General features: G+C 35.9%; 6 protein-coding genes across 6 annotated transcripts; all 6 read left to right on the top strand.

Annotated features, from left to right (window-relative positions):
• Nucleotides 1-966: 966 nt before the first annotated feature.
• Nucleotides 967-4,347, top strand: LOC106625431 (uncharacterized short-chain type dehydrogenase/reductase y4vI). The gene is made up of 4 exons (XM_070110303.1): nt 967-1,082; nt 1,141-1,914; nt 2,652-2,908; nt 3,530-4,347. The coding sequence occupies exons 2-4, from the start codon at nt 1,152-1,154 to the stop codon at nt 4,289-4,291; spliced, it is 1,782 nt and encodes a 593-aa protein (XP_069966404.1). The 5' UTR covers nt 967-1,082; nt 1,141-1,151; the 3' UTR covers nt 4,292-4,347.
• Nucleotides 4,348-8,554: 4,207 nt separating this feature from the next.
• Nucleotides 8,555-9,630, top strand: LOC106625839 (uncharacterized oxidoreductase TM_0325-like). Its single transcript, XM_014245664.3, has one exon. The coding sequence runs from the start codon at nt 8,807-8,809 to the stop codon at nt 9,572-9,574; it is 768 nt and encodes a 255-aa protein (XP_014101139.2). The 5' UTR covers nt 8,555-8,806; the 3' UTR covers nt 9,575-9,630.
• An 842-nt stretch (nt 9,631-10,472) lies between these two features.
• On the top strand, nt 10,473-11,341 carry LOC106625783 (uncharacterized oxidoreductase TM_0325-like). The gene has a single exon (XM_014245613.3). It carries the CDS (start codon nt 10,535-10,537, stop codon nt 11,300-11,302), a length of 768 nt encoding a protein of 255 aa, XP_014101088.2. The 5' UTR covers nt 10,473-10,534; the 3' UTR covers nt 11,303-11,341.
• A 2,985-nt stretch (nt 11,342-14,326) lies between these two features.
• Nucleotides 14,327-15,271, top strand: LOC106625344 (meso-2,3-butanediol dehydrogenase-like). Its single transcript, XM_014245174.3, has one exon. The coding sequence runs from the start codon at nt 14,418-14,420 to the stop codon at nt 15,183-15,185; it is 768 nt and encodes a 255-aa protein (XP_014100649.2). The 5' UTR covers nt 14,327-14,417; the 3' UTR covers nt 15,186-15,271.
• Nucleotides 15,272-17,369: 2,098 nt separating this feature from the next.
• Nucleotides 17,370-18,840, top strand: LOC106625755 (uncharacterized oxidoreductase TM_0325). Its single transcript, XM_070110449.1, has one exon. The coding sequence runs from the start codon at nt 17,588-17,590 to the stop codon at nt 18,353-18,355; it is 768 nt and encodes a 255-aa protein (XP_069966550.1). The 5' UTR covers nt 17,370-17,587; the 3' UTR covers nt 18,356-18,840.
• A 1,418-nt stretch (nt 18,841-20,258) lies between these two features.
• On the top strand, nt 20,259-21,275 carry LOC106625488 (3-oxoacyl-[acyl-carrier-protein] reductase FabG). The gene has a single exon (XM_070110448.1). It carries the CDS (start codon nt 20,433-20,435, stop codon nt 21,198-21,200), a length of 768 nt encoding a protein of 255 aa, XP_069966549.1. The 5' UTR covers nt 20,259-20,432; the 3' UTR covers nt 21,201-21,275.
• The last annotated feature ends 532 nt before the right edge of the window (nt 21,276-21,807 follow it).

Here is a 21,807-nt window from a genome sequence, read left to right on the forward strand (position 1 = left end):
TATATTGATATACGTTCTCTGATGGAAACTTAAAGCAATACCAAATCATTGGTAATGCCCAATTGATAGAAAGGATTTTCTACAATATTTTATTTTACTCCAACAAATAAGTTTTATACAAATAAATTCAATTATATTATAATAAAGTTTGGTTTTTGTTATTAAGGTAAAAAAAATTAATTTATAATTGCTACATTTTAATATACTTCAAATTTATTTAAGCAGTAGTAAATATGTGGCAAGGCTCTAAATGTCAATTCAAGGATAATTCAAAATATCGGTTTAAAAATGCAAAAAGGAATTTAGTAGAATTAAAAGTGGAAAATAGTGTAGTTCAAATTGGAAATTAAAGTATCTAAAATTTTCGAGTTACAAGTGAAGCTATTGTAAATGGTGTATTATGTGAAAATGTGTAAATTAGTGTGCGTTTTAATATTAATATTGTATATGCTTGCATTTCTTTTTTATGAAGAAGAGCGGATGTATGATATTTAACATGTAAGGAATCAAACATGTACGATTATTAAGAAATTTAAGTTATACTTCAAATAAGGTAAGTTTTTTGAAAAAATGTATTAACGCTGCTAAAATGTTTTATACAAGCACATAAACAAGACTACTTGATTTTATATATGCCATGAATGTATGAATGCAATAAATGAAACTGTCGGCCTAAGAACCTAGTCATTCAATATACCATATGTATGTAGGATTAACTAATATATATCCAAATGTCTAATTACACATTTTAATAAGGTTATCATATATGCATTCATATAGCAGCTTGCTACTCTCATTATTTCCTAAATATAAGTTTTCACAAAAGATTATTTATGTATATATATATATATATACATATGTATGCAAAATATATAATATAATAAATTGTATTATTTTCAAGTTTACTAAACAACTGGCTACTCAAAATAAAATCCGAATATAGTGTAAAAAAAATATCTGGTAGCGCTATGCACTACTTATCAATCCCGGAGAAGTAAACTGAGTGAGCGCTGTAATAATATTGATAGTGATTTGTGACTTTAAAAGGTGAACCAAAAACAATAAATTTTATAAACTAAAAGGTAAGTCGTTTATATACATACCAAGTTATCTATAATATTTAATTATTCTGTTTTCCAGATAAGTTCAGCATGAATTTTACCGATAAAGTTGTTATTGACACGGGCGCAAGTTCCGGCATTGGTTCCGCCACTGCGGAACTCTTTGCGAAATTGAATGCTAAAGTGGTGCTCGTCGGACGTAATGAGTCTAATCTAAAGGCAACTGAATCAGCATGCAAAGCAACAAATGAGAAGGCGGAATTGTTAACAGTCAAAGCAGATATAACAATTGATGCTGAGCGTGTTATCAATGAGACTATAGCGAAATTTGGCAAACTAAATATATTAGTGAATAATGCCGGCATTTTAGCCGGCGGCAACATACTGGACATCGATGTAGAGCAATTTGATCAAATACTAAATACAAATCTACGTGCTGTATTTATATTAACTAAATTGGCAGCACCCCATTTGGTGCAAAGTCAAGGTAACATTGTAAATGTTTCCAGCTTGGCCGGCACACGTGCATTTCCGAACGGCTCCAGCTATTGTGTGTCTAAAGCTGGTCTAGATCAGTTTACCAAGTGTATAGCACTGGATTTGGCATCGAAAAATGTGCGCGTAAATTCCGTAAATCCTGGTTTGATTGTTACGGACATACATCGCCGCGGTGGCATGTCGGAGGAAGCTTATGTCAAACATTTGGAACATGGCAAGGAAACACATGCTTTAGGGCGTGTAGGTAAACCAATCGAAGTAGCCGAACCCATTGCTTTCTTAGCCAGTGATGCTGCTAGCTTTATTACTGGCGCTATATTGCCAATTGATGGTGGTAGACATGCTATGTGTCCGCGTTAAAAATGCTAACAAATTTGCAAGAATACGAATTAAAAGATTTATAAATAATATATTTTTTATGTAATGAATAATTTCAAATTAAAATATAATCTACTTGAAACATGTGTAAATAATCATATGTATAACCAATATATTTTTTTAAAAAATTTATAGATTTCATTTTATATAAAAATTCAATTAAAGTTTTTATATTCTGAACAAGTTTTCCACGAAGTTAATATATAAAATATATATATATAATCAGCATGACGAGCTGAGTGTATATACACGAACTAGTCCCTCAGTTTTCGAGATATCGATCTGAAGTTTTGCACTCGACCTTACCTCCTTATGAAGCTGCTCTATACATATAGCTGACATACAAACTGAAGGATCAAAATCCACTCCTTGTACGGTAAATTTTTATATTTGAAGAGATATATATGAGTATACATGAAATTTAGCTCGGAGCATTGTTTAAGGCAACGGTAAAATCTCTAAAATAATTATTCAGATCGGACCAATTTAGCATATAGCTGTCATACAAACTAATCCATAAAATTGTTCTCGACGGACGCAATGAAGCAAAGTTACGCTCTACTGCAGCAGCCTGTAAATTAGCCAATAAGGAGGTCGAAGAATTGAATATCACTGCTGATGTAACGACGAAGGCGGAATTTATTATAAACTCAACAATTCAGAAATTCGGACAAATAGATGTATTAGTCAATAATGCTGGGATTTTTTATTTAGGCAACATACTGAATATTGACGTGGAACAGTTTGATAGAATATTAAATACCAATTTGCGTTCAGTCTTCCTTTTGACTAAATATGCCGCCCCACATCTCGTGAAGGCCCGAGGAAATATTGTGAGCGTCACAGGACTGCGTTCATTCCCTGATTTTTCGGTCTACTGCACCTCCAAAGCGGCACTTGATCAATTTACTCGATGTGTCGCCTTGGATTTAGCGCCGAAAAATGTGCGTGTAAATGCTGTCAATCCTGGGGTCATTGCAACAGACATTCAAATACGTAACGGTGTGACGGAAGAGTAATACGCAGACTATTTGGGAAAATGCAAGGAGACTCATCCGCTAGGTTGTGTGAGAACAACAGAGAAAGTGGCCGATGCTATCCATTTCTTAGCAAGTAGCAGTTCGGACTTTTTAACGGGAGCAACTCTTCCTGTCGATATAAGCAAACATGCTCTTTGAACACATTCATGGTATATTTGATAAATAAGTACACCGTACCCACGACAGTCGGGTCTACGTAACCGGAACGGACCCGGCTTTTATCCGGCTAAGGACTGTCAACTCGGCAGAATTCAAAAACAACAACAACATAAATAAGTACACAACCGGTATATGTATTATATATCAAGCATATGTAATAAAGATAAAGTGGATATAAAAAATAAATAATATACAAATCACCCAAAGCTTAACATACAGTACAATAAGAAAGTACAAACATTAATGCATTTTAAACTATCGTATAACACTCAAGTATATTCTATCTCATAATCTTATTGATATTGGGTTAATTGTAATATTGAAATAGGAAACTATAATGATACTACTTACAAGCAACCAACTCAGTTCATTCAACGCCGTGTGTTCGAATAGTTCAAAATGAGCTTAGCCGGCAAAGTTGTTATTGTAACCGGAGCAAGATCAGGCATCGGTGCTGCGACGGCGGAAGCTTTTGCCAAACACGGTTCTAAAGTGGTGCTCGTAGGACGAAATGGAGCAAATTTAAAAGCCTGTAAAGCTGCCAACAGCAAAGCGGAACTTCTTTCCATCATTGCTGATGTCACAGTTGATGCGCAGAGAATAATAAACACGACAATTGAAAAATTCGGACAGTTGAACGTGTTGGTGAATAATGCCGGTGTCGGTGAAAGGGGTTCAATCTTAGATATTGATGTCGATCATTTTGATCGGATTTCAAATATAAATTTGCGTTCGGTCTTCCTTCTAACTAAATACGCCGCACCACATCTCGTGAAGACTCAAGGTAATATCGTGAATGTCTCGAGCGTCGCAGGTTCGAGCGCATTTGCAGGTGGCTCGGTCTATTGCACTTTCAAAGCAGCACTGGATCAATTCACCAGGTGTATCGCCTTGGATTTGGCACCGATGAATGTGCGTGTCAACGCAGTAAATCCCGGCGTAATTATTACAGATATTCATCGGCGTTCAGGCTTGTCAGAAGCAGAATATGCTACATTTTTAGAGCGTTCAAAGTCCACACATGCGCTGAGTCGCGTCGGCGACGCAAACGAAGTGGCCGATGCCATTCTTTTCCTTGCAAGTAACAGTTCGAGCTTTATAACGGGAGCAACTCTGCCAATCGATGGTGGCAAACACGCAATGTGCCCACTTTGAATGGAAATTAAATGTTAATTGTGATAGATATTAATAATAAATGTGTACATGTTGTATTTCCTTTTGAATTATTTGTAATCGAGCTTAAATTCTCCACTTGTTGAATTATTTTCTGACGACTTCAATATACTTATGTATAAAGAAATTAATACGTGAGGTATTTTCAGGAAATTGAGTGAATTCCGTTGCAACATTTTTATACCCTAAACAGGGTATATTAAGTTTGCAGCGATGTTTGTAGCACCCAAAAGGAAACGTCGGAGACCATATCACTATATTTTATATACATACAATATATAAATGATCAGCACGACGAGCTGAGTCGATTTAGTCATGTTTGTTGTGCCAAGTTGGTGGAAGCGAAATGTTCAAATTATAGCAGGGAGTCTATTACGTCTAACCCTTTTTTAAAACCGAATTGGTACGGGATAATGAGTCCATTTACTTCCGCAAACGACATTAGTCTGGAAGAATTAATTTCTTTAATGTCTTTGACATACAGGGTAAGACGGAAATGGATCTGTAATTCTCAATATAGGAAGAAGGTTTATTAGGTTTAGGAATGGGCTTGACTAAGGAAACTAAGTATTTAGTATATTATTATATAGGGTCAAGAACAACTAGTATTGGCTAAACTTGCCAAAATATTACTGCATTTTTCTCACTCTGGCTTTTCGGTTAGAAATTTGAACCTTGGCTTAAAGTTGTACGATTTGGGGATGGAGAGGGATGTGATTATAGGATAGTGACCGCCACTGTGAAGGCCATCGATTGTGATGTCATGAGAGTTTGGGTGCTATTGTGAAAGAGGCAAGGATAATGTCGGAATGTGTAAAGATACTATGTGTAGAGAAGTGAGTTGCTTTACCATCATTTGGTACAATAAGATCATTTGATATCATCAGATATAGTCCTTATCTGTGATAATTTCGCCTCTTTTATTCACTGTCGGTAACAGGGCGAACCTGTTATCACCAAGAGAGTGTTCCTCTGTGAGCGCATCTCTTGAAGTTCACTATACTATAATACAAACACTCTTTAACACGTGCTTTAAATAAAATTTCTTGAAGTTAGAACGCACTCACGAAAAAGAAGGTTTGAAGGGATATCAAAAATTATCAATAGCAAAAAATACAACCGTTCGCTTTGAGTATCAGTCGACGACTGAAACCGCAAAATATTTCAGCGCTTTTGTTTGCAAATTGCGGGAGTATAAAATGTTTCGAACTTAGCTCTTCCTTTCTTGTTTTATGTGGCATGTAAATATTTGTTCAACTAAATGACGGGTACTAAATACTCAAGTGTTCTTACATTTATAAGCAATATTATTAATAATATAATAAAAGTAAGGAAGGGCTAAGGGCAATTTTCAAAGATCAAAAAGGCAAGCATATTTAACGGTGTTGAAAAACCTTACATCAATCAATGTTGCGAAAGAATTTAATATTCATAATTGAACGAAATTATGAATTGATCACAATCCTATTTGGTAAACAACTTAACCTCTAGATTATATAATCACTTAATCTAATAGGTTTTTATTAAAATCAATCTAAATAACCCAAATCTCTATAGGTATGGTATATTTATCACATTAGTGCTGGTGGAGGGTATATAGCTCTATACCCATAATTTTTGTTACCGAATGACGATGATGATGCTAATTAATATATTGTATAAACTCAGCCGGATTATATTGGGTATGTGGAGGCTATGGGAACTATTGACTCGATTTTACCCATTTTCGAAAATAGGAAGAGGAAAATATTCTCTCAGAATTTCGTTAATATACATCAAAATTTGATACATTTTTCGGTATAAAATCAAACTTAGGCACTGAGGCCCTCTTATTCGGTATCTGGCGGCTTGAAATTTATGGTCCGATATGACACATTTTTGATTAAGAGTACTTGGACGTACTATTCCTTTAAAGTTTTAACCAGATGTCTTTACAAGACTTAAAGCTGGCCAGTCCAATAATTGGATATTGCGGAACTGAGAATATGCTTTTGTAGCGCGATCCACATGAATGGGAGCGTTGTCTTGCTGAAATATCCAATTTTCCTCATATAAGTTCTCAGCAAAAGGAATGAGCTCACTATCTAATAGATCAATGTATACTTCGGCATTCATTTTAGTCGGTAAAAAGCACATATGTATGAGATTTACCTTTAGCGCTAAAGGCAGCCCATACCATTAAAGATTCCCCACCATGGTTTCGCTTAAAGCAAGTCTCTCTTGGATGTTGTGTATCTCGCCAATATTTGTGATGACCATCTGGACCATCCATATTAAATTTTTTCTCATCGTTCTCCCAAAACCGGTATTGTCGCAAAACAAAACACGGCCATCTTTATGTCGCTTCTTCATTCGCGGCTGGGCTACTTTTGATTCAAAGTTAACTCTCATTTCATGCTTTAAAATTTACTGAACACGCTGTCTAGTGATTGGTAGGCCTAATTCAATATTTATCTGCCTGCAACCCATGCCCTTCGCTAGTTGCTAAGTGATGAATGCGTCTCTTGCTGCGCTTATCGACTGCTGGTAACCGACCAGTCCGCTTGATGACACCATAGTTTTGAGGATCTTTCAAAAAAATTTGCGACCTCATTACGATGTCGGTTCACTGACGCAGCAATTCGAACAATTTTTATGCCAACTTCATGCATTCTAATTATCCTACCCCGCTCTCCATCCGAAAGTTCTGTACCACGTGGCATTCTTACTAAATAATTAAAATTAAAAGTAATTAATTATATTTATACGCACTAGATTTAATACCGTTAACTTACTTCTTTTCCAATTTTATCACTTTAGTTAAAAACTAAATGTACATATACATATGTTGTCTGTATAGCTGATAGAACACAAATATATGAATTTGCACATACAATTGTTTTCTATAAACTATGCAAATCGCAATGCCGTTGTTAATTAACTGTACTAAAAATTCGAATCGTTAAACATAAACAAAATATAATATGTGCACCAAGAATACTCATATGGAATAGAATTTACCGTTATAAATTCAGGAGATACACTTTTACGCTATTTGGTGTTCGATAAGAAATGCCAAGGTTGAGATCAGAGGAATGAGCTAGAGCCTTTAAAACAATATGTGGAGGCAAGTTTTTTCTGTGGTTGGAGATGTATTCATGATCGTTATTCTGCTGGTGCTTTTATCTAAAAGGCACGATCGGTTTAATTAATTGTAGCATTTCATTCAATGAAATATCATTGTATAAGTATCTGTCGGTTACTTATGTTATTCTGTGAATTGGCCCGATTTTTTGCCTCGGAAAAGAAATTTGAGACCAGTATGTTACCACCACGGTAATCGTGTTTGTAGTAATACTTGTAATTAAGTATAAAATTAAGTCTTATCACAAGTCTTATCACAATATTTTTTATTATCCATTGCATCATCCTTAAAAAAAAAATTTTCGATTTTTATCAATTTTGAACTCTTAAAATTTTTTGCCGAAACAAATTGCTATTTTGGCGGTCGTCAAGTGAACAATCAAGCTTTAATCGGTCGACAGACAAAGCGGTCGTCAAGCGAACAATCATGCTTTAATCGGTCGACTGACAAAACGGTCGTCAGGTGAACAATCATGCTTTAATTGGGCGACTGACAAAACGGTCGTCAAGCGAACAATCATGCTTTAATTAGGCCACTGACAAAACGGTCGTCAAGCGAACAATCATGCTTTAATCGGTCGTCTGACAAAACTTCATTCGTTAACCGATTAAATTCAATTTTTATTTGTTTAGGATGGAAAATATAGGAAATGCTTTAGTTTTGACCACCGAATTTTTGACTTTTACTAATTATTTCTTTGTTTTAAGAAAAATAGAAATTTCAAAAGGTGCACAAGGGGGGTGCCTTAGTTTTGCCCAATATTGTATATACTAAAAGATCCTGCCATGCGTTGATGTTGCTAACCTTCTGAAAGGTAGCAAACCGAAAAGTTTATCGTTGGGAGTCAAGTCTTGCATTGTTCCAAGCAATGATTCGAGGGAACATTTGTGTTCTTTAGCACTGCTGTTATTCCGATATTTCATACCCTGAACCGGGTGTACTTCGAAACGTTGGACACCCTATAAAATATAGATATAAATGAGCCATGTTCGTCTGTCTGTATATACAGGAACTAGTCTCTCAGCTTTTGAGATATCGATATGAAATTTCGCACACGTCCTTTTATTACCAAAAAGCTGCTGCTAGCAGATATAACCAAAGTTAATGTTTTTTTCAATCTGAGTAATCTGTATTTTATCTCACTTCTTGCTTCTCCTGTCAACTTATGTAAAGTGATGTTACGTTATTTCGAATTTGTAGGTCACAAGATATTCTCTCTCATAATCTTATCCAATAACATTTATGTTTATATATGTGTTTATAAGCCAATTGATATTGACTTATTGGTGATGGTGAAATAGGAAACTATAAAACTCTTACTTATAAGTCAATCAACTCAGTTATTTTAATACAGTGAGCTCGAATAGATCGCCATGAGTTTAGCCGGCAAAGTTGTAATTGTGACGGGAGCAAGTTCGGGCATTGGTGCTGCGACGGCGGAGGCTTTTGCCAAGCAAGGTTCAAAAGTGGTGCTCGTAGGACGAAATGAAACAAATCTGAAAGCTACTGAGGCAGCCTGTAAAGCTGCCAACAGCAAAGCCGAACTTCTCTCCTTCATTGCTGATGTCACTGTTGATGCGGAGCGCATAATAAACACGACAATTGAAAAATTTGGTCAGTTGAACGTGTTGGTGAATAATGCCGGTGTCGGTGAAAGGGGTTCAATCTTAGATATTGATGTCGATCATTTTGATAGGATTTTAAATACAAATTTGCGGGCGGTCTTCCTTCTGACGAAATTTGCCGCACCACATCTCGTGAAAACTCAAGGTAATATCGTGAATGTCTCGAGCGTCGCAGGATTGCGCTCATTTCCAGGTGGCTTGGTCTATTGCACTTCCAAAGCAGCACTGGATCAATTCACCAGGTGTAACGCCTTGGATTTGGCACCGATGAATGTGCGTGTCAACGCAGTAAATCCCGGCGTAATTATTACCGATATTCATAGACGTTCAGGCTGGTCGGAAGCAGAATATGCTACATTTTTGGAGCATTCGAAGTCCACACATGCGCTGGGTCGCGTCGGCGATGCAAACGAAGTGGCCGATGCCATTCTTTTCTTTGCAAGTGACAGTTCGAGCTTTATAACGGGAGCAACTCTGCCAATCGATGGTGGTAAACACGCAATGTGCCCACTTTGAATGGAAATTAAATGTTAATTGTGATGAATATTAATAATAAATGTGTACATGTTGTATTTCCTTTTGAATTATTTGTAATCGAGCTTAAATTCTCCACTTGTTGGATTAATCCTGACGACCTTTCCTGTGTGAAGAAATTATATCTTCTGTATATACGCGAACTATTCTCTCAGTTTTTGAGTTATCGATATGAAATTTCGCACACGTCCTTTTATTCCCAAGAAGCTGCTCATTTGTCGATATCGGTCCACTATAGCATATAACATCAAAATACAGTCTTGGTATAGAAATATTTTTTTTTTGACGAGATACCTTCACAAAAATTGCCACGGTTTATTATCCTAGACAGCAGTACAATCTCCGCGAAAATTTTTCAGATCGAACCTCTATAACATATGGTTGACATACAAATTGCACGATGAAAATCAATTTTTTTGTATGGAAACTGTTTATTTGTTAAGGGTTTTCTAGCTTCGGTGCAACCGAAGTTAACGTTTTTTCCCCACCTGTAACCCACTCGAGCTCATATCGTCCGCTAAAATGCAAAACGACTTATCATCAAAACGTGCGAAATTGACTTTTTATTGTTTATGATTCATAACATCATATTACACATACATACATTTATGTACCAAATGTTCAGATTTTGCTATCAAGTATTACCAATTTATTAGCAAGGTTCGAAATTTGTTTCAATATGAGTAATCTTCATATTATCTCGTTTTTTACTTCTGCTGTGAACTTATGAAAAGTTAACATCACTTTAGTTACGTTAGTTAATGTGAATTGTAGGTGACAAGATATTTTCTCTCATATCTTATCCAATAATATTTATATTCGTATATTTGTAAGCCAATTGTTATTGAGTTATTGATTAAGGTGAAATAGGAAACTATAAAACTCTTATTTATAAGTCAAGCAACTCAGTTCATTTAATGCAGTGAATTCGAATAGATCGCCATGAGTTTAGCCGGCAAGGTTGTAATTGTAACCGGCGCAAGTTCGGGCATCGGTGCTGCGACGGCGGAGGCTTTTGCCAAGCAAGGTTCAAAAGTGGTGCTCGTGGGACGTAATGAAGCAAATCTGAAAGCTACTGAGGCAGCCTGTAAAGCTGCCAACAGTAAAGCCGAACTTCTCTCCATCATTGCTGATGTCACAGTTGATGCGGAGCGCATAATAAACACGACACTTGAAAAATTTGGTCAGTTGAATGTGTTGGTGAATAATGCCGGTGTGGATGCAAACGGTTCAATCTTAGATATTGATGTTGATCAATTTGATCGAATTTTTAATGCCAATGTGCGAGCGATTTTCCTTTTAACTAAACATGCCGCACCACATATCGCGAAGACCCAAGGAAATATTGTGAATATTTCCAGCGTTACAGGATTGCGCTCATTTGCAAATGGCTCAGTCTATTGTACATCCAAAGCTGCCGTGGATCAATTTACCAGATGTATCGCGTTGGATTTGGCACCGATGAATGTGCGTGTAAACGCTGTCAATCCTGGCGTAGTTATTACGGATATTCATAAGCGTTTAGGCATGTCAGAGGAGCAATATGCTAAATTTTTGGAGCATTGCAAGACTACACATCCACTGGGTCGCGTTGGCCAGGCAAAGGAAGTTTCTGATGCCATTATTTTCTTAGCTAGTGATAGTTCGAGCTTTATAACGGGTGCAAATCTGTCGGTCGATGTTGGTAGACAATTACTGTGTCCGCGTTGATTGCCAATTTAAATATATTATATGAAAACAAAAAATAAACTTGTTTATTTTACTCCTTATACCAGAGAGACCATTTTGTGGTACAGTTACATATAGACCAGGGTAGATAATTTTTGAAAGAAAATAAATTATAGTAGATATAGAAATATAAAATTTAAAAAAAAACGGAAAAATATGTACATTTCTCAAAAAAAAATAAAAAAAATTTATGAATTTCCAATAAAAAAAAAACCCATTGGAAAGCTTAGAAAAAATCATAAACATTAGGCCTGATACGTTTTTTATTGAAATACTTTCTCTTCAGAAACGCAAGTGTTTAAAGGTACTTTTGTCGAGTTTTTAATTTTTGAAAATTCATATCTCTAAAATTTTTCGAATTGTATCGATGAAAATACATGTCCAATATTTTGCCTAAAAAACAAAAAAAAAATGTTTTGACAAAAAATATTTTTTAATGTAGATTTTGGATAGAATGACCCATATACATTACTATAGTAAAAAAAGTTCTCAAAATATGCAAAAAAAAACAGACGCCACTAAATGTTTCAAAGCTGTTTTTTTTATTTCATCTACCTATCTATTATTTCGTACTCGCAGCTCTTTGGTTCTAGATCTTTGCATTACCTACAACTTTGCCATATAACTATGGTGGTTTAGCCGAAAATTGAGATTTACCGTTTTTAACCCTTAATATTCAACCACGCCACTCTCTTTCCGACATCAGATCGCCCGCAAATTATTTTTCCTTTCATTTTTGTTATACCTATTATCTTTCATTTCCAATGGGTTTCAACCTACTATGAATTTCATTCGTTTTTTACCAATTTCAAAGGTTTCTGTACTGATCTAAAAGGCGAATACCATATTGTTATAAGATGTCACTCTCTGTAATTTCACTACTAACTTCAGACTTTTTATATTATTTTATATATTTTATTTGAAACGATCCCTTAAATCTTCAAATTTTCCACTAAAAATATATATTAAGTACTGTTTCTTCCAAAAGGTGAGGTAGCTATTTACCAAAATAATAATAATTTTACTAATATTATGACTCCGAATATTGAATAATTTATTTTTGTTAATTAAATTTTTGTTTCAATTCCATATTTTTATTTGTCATTAAAAAAATGTTATCTTAAATATTATTATATTTTTGAATCACCCTGCTCACCAATTGATTTCTTCGCTTGAGATATGCGAAAATATGCCTAAAAGTATGCAAACATTTTGCGCATACTTTGTGATCGTGTTAAGTTTATTTCCGTTACGGAATTTCTTGATTCAGTCCCCATGCTCAAACCCAGCGATAGAAGCTATGCAATAGTTTAAACTTATTTCAAATGTAGAGCAACAATCGTTTAAGGTGAAATGTTGCATGAGTTTCACAGACGTTATGTTGCGAAGATGTGCCACCGATATCCGGAAGAAATCCTATTCGACTAAATATTAGTTGAATTAGTAATTTGAATGTGAGCTATCGATCTAATTTTTTGCAGATTACTTGAACCAAAATAAATGTGTTCCTATCTTGAAGAACGTTCTAGATGTAACACTACACACTAGCACAATAATCAAGGAACTTTCAATATCTACAGGGACGGATCAAAAATGCCACCCCTTAAGCTGTCGGAATGAATACTGCAGTATCTTCTAAGCAGAAGTCTTATCTGTCAGGAAAGCTAGCAAGATAGCTAACAACGCAGGAAACGTCGATAGCCAAGCGGCAATTAATGCAATAATCTCACAACGCATTGCGTCCGAGAATGTCCTTAGAAGCAGGAATGAAGTAGATATAGTGGCTGCCGGAAAGCGGCTACATACATACTGGGTTCCAGACCTCAAAGGCGTCCCGGGAAACGAAATAGCTGATGAGATTGCCAAAATTGGTATCCGCTTGACTACCGGACCAGTTCAGCAAATACGCAAGTCGATAAAAACGAAAGAAAACACGCAAGCTTTCTACTCACACGGTCTCGAAAAGACTGCAGAACGGTTGTTAGTCTAGTCACAGGTCCCAACTTACAGGCATCACATGCGAGCCGTATACCTATTATTAACCTTGACACATGTAGAAAGTGCAGGAGAGTAAGCATGAAAAGACGCTGGAACATCTCCCCTGCTTATGTCCGACCTTATCTAGAACTCTGCTTAGATATCTAGGAGCTTCACAGTTCAAGAGACTGAATGAGATATCAGAATTATATATCCCATCTTTATTAAACTTCATAAAAAGCGTTGACGTCCTGCAAAACGCAAACTTCAGCTCATATTATTAATGAACCTCCGTCTGACATTACAAACGACCTGAGGGCCTAAAATATTTATTGCGTAACAGCCAAAAAAATGCAAATTTCAAAAGATGGATTAGGGGACTGCTTTAGTTGTCATCAATACTGTATATGTATACTAAAAGTTCCTGCCATGCGTTCCTATTGCTAACCTTCTGAAGGTAGCACAACCGATAAGTTTATCGCTGAAGCTCAAATCTTGCATTGTTCTGTGCATGATTCGATGGAGCATTTCTGTTTTTTAACACGTTCATTATTCCGATATTTTTTTAATTTAGTTTAAGAGTTTATTGCGGACTAACAAGGTGACGCTAAAGATAGATAATATCTCTATCCTTCAAAAGAAAAAAGTAAATGCATTTTGAAGTACCTTAAGACACTCGAGTTCAAATCATCAGCTCAAATACAAAGCAAGATATCATCAAGACATGCAAAATTAAATTTTTTAGTGATTATGATTCATAACATCATATTACACATACATACATTTATGTACCAAATGTTCAGATTTTGCTATCAAGTATTACCAATTTGTTAGCAAAGTTCGAAATTTGTTTCAATATGAGTAATCTTCATATTATCTCATTTCTTACTTCTCCTGTAAACTTATGAAAAGTTAACATCACTTTAGTTACGTTAGTTAATGTGAATTGTAGGTGACAAAATATTCTCTCTCATATCTTATCCAATAATATTTATATTCGTATATTTGTAAGCCAATTGTTATTGAGTTATTGATTAAGGTGAAATAGGAAACTATAAAACTCTTATTTATAAGTCAAGCAACTCAGTTCATTTAATGCAGTGAATTCGAATAGATCGCCATGAGTTTAGCCGGCAAGGTTGTAATTGTAACCGGCGCAAGTTCGGGCATCGGTGCTGCGACGGCGGAGGCTTTTGCTGAGCAAGGTTCCAAAGTGGTGCTCGTGGGACGAAATGAAGCCAATCTTAAAGCTACTGAGGCAGTGTGTAAAGCTGCCAACAGCAAAGCCGAACTTCTCTCCATCATTGCTGATGTCACAGTTGATGCGGAGCGCATAATAAACACGACAATTGAAAAATTCGGACAGTTGAATGTGTTGGTGAATAATGCCGGTGTGGATGGCAAGGGTTCAGTTCTGGATGTTGGCGTCGATCAATTTGATCGAATTTTTAATACCAATGTGCGAGCGGTCTTCCTTTTAAGTAAACATGCCGCACCACATCTCGTGAAGACCCAAGGAAATATTGTGAATATTTCCAGCGTTACAGGATTGCGCTCATTTCCAAATGGCTCAGTCTATTGTACATCCAAAGCTGCCGTGGATCAATTTACCCGTTGTATCGCGTTGGATTTGGCACCGCTGAATGTGCGTGTAAACGCTGTCAATCCCGGCGTAGTTATTACGGATATTCATAGGCGTTTAGGCATGTCAGAGGAGCAATATGCTACATTTTTGGAGCATTCGAAGTCCACACATGCACTGGGTCGTGTTGGCGATGCAAAGGAAGTTGCTGATGCCATTATTTTCTTAGCTAGTGATAGTTCGAGCTTTATAACGGGTGCAAATCTGCCGATCGATGGTGGTAGACAATTAATGTGTCCGCGTTAATTAACAATTTAAATGTTATTTATGAGATAATAATAATATATAAACATGTTGTATTTGTTTTTCAATTACTTTTAATCAAATTTAAATTAACGACTTTTTCTGCTGGTTTTTATATAAAATCACAATAAAAAAAACTTATATCGTAATAAATAATAAGTATTTGGTTATACCATAAGAACCATTTTGTGGTCCAGTTCTCAAATTATTACTCGTAAAGAAGGCCTATATTGAAAGAGAAAATCCACTTTTGCTGTTAATACGAGTATATATACATAGTATATATATATGATCTCACTCTCTGAAATTTCACTGTTAAACTCAGGCTATATATGGTATATAACGAATATATTTCTTTTGATACGATTCTTTAAACTTTTAATATTTCCATTAAAAATCTGTATTCGGATATTAAATATGTTGCTTTTAATAATATGGCCAAGGGTGGTCTTTTCTTAGTCGTTGTACATTCATCAAATTATTTTTTGCAGCTGCGCAATGTTTCGCGTTACAGACCATCGAACCGTTCATTCGTAATTCATATATCTTTCTCAGAAACTACTCGAATAATGCAATCAAATTTGGTGCTTAAGATTATCTTGATCTCCTTATGCTACGAAAATGTTAATAGGCGAAATCGGAGTGTGATCACTCCTACCATACTTGTCATTTATGCTTTACTTAATCATCTCATGACTTTATACCGTATACTCGTATGTCGGTCAACAAGCATTCCAATGACTCTGGCAATCTATAAGGAACTGACTTCAAGCATTTAGTTTAACCCTATATTTCTCATAGTTCACTCATATGCGTGAATCTACGTTTTTCTCTCTTTGCCTCCTAATTTCATCGCCACTATGATCAGACCTCACATGGCCACCTTTGCAATATTTTTGTGCCCTGAACAGGGTTAAGTTTGCCACCATGTTAGTAACACCCAGAAAGAAATGTCGGAGACCCTATAAAATAAGTATATACATATCTAAATGATCAGCGTCTGTCTGTCCATCCGTCTCTGCAGGGTATTATAGCTTCGGTGTAATTGAAGTTTAACGTTTTTTCTTGTTTAATATTTATTATATTATTGTTTTATAAACACCGGCAAATATTTCAGCACTTTTGATAGTTACAATTCACTAGAGTATGAAATGTTCGGTTACATCCACACCTAGTCCATATTTACCTGTTTTATTTGTTTAAATTAAATATTAAGTACTTAAATAGCCAAACGTGTATGCAATTAAATGCTTAAGCATTAATCGTAATAATATAATAAAGTTATTAAAAAAGTAAGGAAGGTCTAAAAGCAATTTTCAAAAATCAAAGCCGTAGAAATACTTTCAGGTGTTGACAAAGCTTTATATTAAAAATGTGGCGTTAAAATTCAACATGCATTATTCGATGAAACCGTCTTTGACTCCTTTCCATTCATTACTATATTTTTATATATAAGTACATATGTAGGAAAAACTCAACCAAAGTGGCAAATTTAATATATTGGATTTGGGATAGGAAGAATAAGTCAATCAGTTAATTGGGTATCATTATATTAGGGATATGAGGTTTTGAGCAAGATATAAACCAACGCTAACGCATCATATTTAGGAAACAAATCGGAAGAAGGAAAGTCAAAAATCACTACATCTGCTATATTAGGGCTACGGGAAGCTTAGGGCTGATTGCATTCACTTTTACTTTCCTCAAGTCACGGACACATTATCGACGAATTTCAATAATATACCTCACATATTGACCGATTTTTTTGTTAAAAGTCAGCTATAGGCACTTGGACCCACATATTCGATAACTGGGGATTTGAAATGTATGGTCCGATTTCGGCTATTTTTGGGCATGAAAAGGAATATCTTGTAGGCACTATTTTTGTTCCTTCATCTTCATTGGTGCTTAATCTATACTGTAAAGTAAAAGAATGAGACGGATTTTGAAATTGTATAATATTAAAAGTGGGCGTAATTGTAGTTTAATTTTTGGGTTATGAAATTTCACCAAAAAATGTTACACTGAACGCGCCATTGCGAGTGTGAAATTTAATGCTTCTGACGAATTTTCGCGAGTTATGGCTCCTTTAGTAGTTATCAATATACCCTTAATGAGGTGAGTGGGCGTGGTTATCACCCGATTTCATCACTTTTCACACCATATTAGGAGGGGCTGAAAGTACTTGTCCCCAACAAGCTTACGCAATTTAGCAAAACTATTCTACTCTGTTGCAACATTTTGCGTGAGTATAAAATCTGTAGATTTAGTTTAAATAAAGTTTATAGGGGATTTTTATCGCTAAATATGTGTACCCTTACTAATAAAAATGCGATTTATTTATAACCTGACCCGTGTAGCGATTATCTCAATTTAGTTTTCGCTTTTGGCTTGAATTTACCATAATGAGTTTTGCTGGCAAAGTTGTAATTGTGACCGGTGCTAGTACAGGAATTGGTGCGACAACAGCGGAGGCTTTCGCCAAACTGAGTGCCAAAGTCGTTCTCGTCGGACGCAATGAAGCAAAGTTACGCTCTACTGCAGCAGCCTGTAAATTAGCCAATAAAGAGGCCGAAGAATTGATTATCACTGCCGATGTAACGACGAAGGCGGAATTTATTATAAACTCAACAATTCAGAAATTCGGACAATTGGATGTATTAGTCAATAATGCTGGGATTTTTTATGGAGGCAACATACTGAATATTGACGTGGAACAGTTTGATAAAATATTAAATACGAATTTGCGTTCAGTCTTCCTTTTGACTAAATATGCCGCCCCACATCTCGTGAAGGCCCAAGGAAATATTGTGAATGTGTCCAGCGTCGCAGGTCTGCGTTCATTCCCTGATGTTTCGGTCTACTGCACCTCCAAAGCGGCACTTGATCAATTTACTCGATGTGTCGCCTTGGATTTAGCGCCGAAAAATGTGCGTGTAAATGCTGTCAATCCTGGGGTCATTGCAACAGACATTCAAATACGTAACGGTGTGACGGAAGAGGAATATGCAGATTATTTGGAAAAATGCAAGGAGACTCATCCGCTCGGTTGTGTAGGAACAACAAAGGAAGTGGCCGACGCTATCATTTTCTTAGCAAGTGAGAGTTCTACCTTTATAACGGGAGCAACTCTTTCCGTCGATGGAGGCAAACATGCGCTTTGTCCACATTAGTAGTATATTTGATAAAGAGGAACGCAAATAAAGTTTAAGTGTGTTTCTTATGTCATATATGTGATAAAGATAAGGTTGATATAAAAAATAAATAATATACGTATCTTCCAAATAACATAGTTCAGTAAAGAAATACACAACTGCATTTTAAACTATCGTAAAAGACTCAAGTATATTCTCCCTAGTATATTCTCTCTCATTATCTTATTCATATTGAGTTAAGGGGAATGGTGAAATATAAAACTATAATGCAACTTCTTAACCAACTCAGTTCATTTAATACAGTGAGTTCGATTAAACGCAATACATTTAAACCGGAGGCAAAACCATCATTCGACCAGTATTATGCTACGGGGCAGAATCATGGACGCTGCAAATCTTCGAAAGAAAGATTCTAAGAAAAAAAACTTTGAAGCAGTAAAAGATAAGGACGTGTAGCGTATAAGGTGGAATCATGAGCTAAACCAACTTGTAAAAGGTGAAAATGTTATACATTTTCTCAAAGCGCAGCGACTATTAATAAGATAGCTTGGCCATGTATGTATGTATATGGTAGTAAAGAGAATGGACAACAGGAGAGCGTAGAAGAAAATTGTAGAGGCAACAGAATTCACCGCTAAGCTAGAGAAAGACCGCGATCAACATAGATTGACAAACACGCGGAAGGTATGAAGAAGTTTGGTATAAAATTTGGCAATAATCTGCAAATAACCGAAATGTCTGGAGGTCACATAAGCCGCAGGCCAAAGCGCACGCGAAAATGTCGCGCCAAAAGATAATAATTATAGACGTGAGTTTTTATTTAGGAACAAAAATAAAATATTCTTTTCATTTAAAAATTTTTAAAAATCATATCATGGTTCGTAATTTTCCGTACAAGGGCCTGGTCATGATATGAATAGTCACTCCCAAATACTCCCCCGATTATTTACTGTTTCTTAACAGCACTAATAATTGGAATCAAATAATAAGCGCTCATCTATTGTCACAAATATTTCTGGCTTTGAGAGAGAACGTAAAAGAGTAATATTTCGCTGCTGTAAGTATTTTAGTTATTGTCATTTCTCTGCGCTTTTGCGCTCTGCTCTCTTTTAAAAAAATGTACATGTAAAAACAACAACAAAGTTATCGAGTTGAATTGATACAAGAGCAAATGTGGATACATACCACATTAGAGTCGTATGACCGCCAGGGATAAAGGGATACCCATTTTGTTCCAGTGTGAGCCCAGTGTCTAGTCCATCTCTCATGACCGCTATCTTCAATTCTATCAAGTTTTGGTTCACACATTTTAAAACAAACAAACTCATTGTCAGAGATAAAGCGATGCCCAACTCATTTCTCACTGGAAATGAGAGCGCAATTGCTCTCTGTCTAACGCTCTAACTTTTTCAGAGCGACAAAAAAGTAGAAACCAAGAACCTAAATTGTCAAATTATTTAATGAGCAACTACTTGTGGAAAAACATTCATTGTTGATATTAATTAACCATTTAGCAGTTTGTCAGCATTAGTTATTAGAGACAAAATTAAAATATTCTTTTCATTTAACAATTTATTTGAATAAGATAAGGGGTGTAGATTTTCCGTGCCAGGGCCTGGCCAAGATATGAATATAAACTTAAAAAAAGTGCAGCTGACTAAAATGTTGGTATGTGTGCCATTTGTATAAACCCGCTCGATATTTATCTTATCACTGCACTAAAAAATACTGAACAATTAGTCAGTGGCTGATCCATGGGGGTTTTTGGGGGTTAAAAATAACAAGAATTTCTGAACTTAGTTTACGGTCAGTTGCTTGAGAAGATTTATAGCAAAAGTTGCATTTGCAAAGTAAATAATAGATCGATTTACAAAAACCATAATTTTAATTCAAATTCAGACAAATTTCGAAAAAAACATAAGTATTCAAAATATGTTGGCAATAAATTTTTACCTGTAAATCCCCCCGGAAAAATAATTCTGCATCCGCCACTGTTGTTAGTGGTGAAATAGCAAGCCAAACTGCCTGTATATAAATAACTGAATTAGACGCAGCAGTTCAGTTGATTCAACGCCGTGTGTTCGAATAGTTTAAAATGAGTCTAGTTGGTAAAGTTGTGATTGTAACCGGATCAAGTTCCGGCATCGGTGCCGCCACAGCTGAGGCCTTTGCCAAGCAGGGTTCCAAAGTAGTGCTCACAGGACGAAATGAAGCAAATCTGAAAGCTACTGAGAAAGCCTGTAAAGCAGCGAACAACAAAGTGGAACTGCTAGTTATCCCCGCTGATGTAACGACAGACGCTGAGAAGATTATCAAAACAACAATTGACAAATTCGGACAGTTGGATGTGTTGGTGAATAATGCCGGTTTTGGTGAAGCGGGTTCGATCCTGAATATTGACGTCGATCAATTTGATCGCGTTTTAAATACAAATTTGCGTGCGGTTTTCCTGCTGACTAAATACGCTGCACCACATCTCATAAAGACCCAAGGAAATATTGTGAATGTCTCCAGTGTCGCAGGATTGCGTTCATTCCCTGGTCTTTCGGTCTATTGCACCTCCAAAGCAGCACTGGATCAATTCACCAGATGTATCGCCTTGGATTTGGCGCCGAAAAATGTACGTGTGAATGCCGTAAATCCTGGGTTGATTGTGACAAATTTCTATAAGGGTATTGGCATGACGGCGGAAGACTATGCTAAACATGTGGAGCATTCAAAGACTACACATGCATTGGGTCGCGTCGGCCAACCCAAGGAAGTGGCCGATGCCATTATTTTCCTAGCTAGTGACAGTTCGAGTTTTATAACGGGCGCAACTCTGCCGATCGATGGTGGCAAACACGCCATGTGCCCGCGTTAATATTTCCTTTAAATGTAATTTAGTACTTTTAAACATATATGTAAATATAAATTTAAAAAAATTGGTTAAAAATAATTGTGTGATCTATTGAATTTTTGCACAAAATTATTTAGTTACATTCATGTTAAAAAAAATTATCAAAGCCAATTATATTGTGAGTACTGTTAGCACTGGAGACCTTTTTCTATCTTGCTTTGGTTCTAATACAATATATAAACATGCATTTATCAACGCATACGCTTTGTATTGTTTCTCTCTATCTCTGAGTGTCATTTAACTTCTAGTTTGAAATAAAAAACTGAGCGTAACGATTGTGAATACTGTGTTATAGTTACAATGCGATAATAAGTAATACCTAAACCCGCCACTTCAGCACATCAGTTAAACACTAGTGAGTTCACTGGCTGTTGGTAACCACCACTGGTTACCCATCAGATTACCGGCTATGGAGTTTACGCGTGAATTTTACTTGGCGCTGTCATTGGCGGCATTCGGTTAACACTATTCACTAGCTACTTCACCACTTACCTATACTTCCTATCATATACATATTTTCTTACCTACCATATCCTATATTTCACCACCTACTTCACTATCTACTATATAT

The sequence above is a fragment of the Bactrocera oleae genome, chromosome 5 (genome assembly GCF_042242935.1).
Source record: "Bactrocera oleae isolate idBacOlea1 chromosome 5, idBacOlea1, whole genome shotgun sequence".
NCBI classification, from domain to species: domain Eukaryota; kingdom Metazoa; phylum Arthropoda; class Insecta; order Diptera; family Tephritidae; genus Bactrocera; species Bactrocera oleae.

Bases quoted from the DNA above. Each gene is read 5' to 3' on its own strand.
- LOC106625431 (XM_070110303.1), top strand. From the start codon at position 1,152: ATGAATTTTACCGATAAAGTTGTTATTGACACGGGCGCAAGTTCCGGC. The intron at 1,915-2,651 runs GTTAAAAATGCT...TTTTTTATTTAG, and splicing joins TAGACATGCTATGTGTCCGC to GCAACATACTGAATATTGAC. The intron at 2,909-3,529 runs GTCATTGCAACA...GTGTTCGAATAG, and splicing joins TAAATGCTGTCAATCCTGGG to TTCAAAATGAGCTTAGCCGG.
- LOC106625839 (XM_014245664.3), top strand. From the start codon at position 8,807: ATGAGTTTAGCCGGCAAAGTTGTAATTGTGACGGGAGCAAGTTCGGGC.
- LOC106625783 (XM_014245613.3), top strand. From the start codon at position 10,535: ATGAGTTTAGCCGGCAAGGTTGTAATTGTAACCGGCGCAAGTTCGGGC.
- LOC106625344 (XM_014245174.3), top strand. From the start codon at position 14,418: ATGAGTTTAGCCGGCAAGGTTGTAATTGTAACCGGCGCAAGTTCGGGC.
- LOC106625755 (XM_070110449.1), top strand. From the start codon at position 17,588: ATGAGTTTTGCTGGCAAAGTTGTAATTGTGACCGGTGCTAGTACAGGA.
- LOC106625488 (XM_070110448.1), top strand. From the start codon at position 20,433: ATGAGTCTAGTTGGTAAAGTTGTGATTGTAACCGGATCAAGTTCCGGC.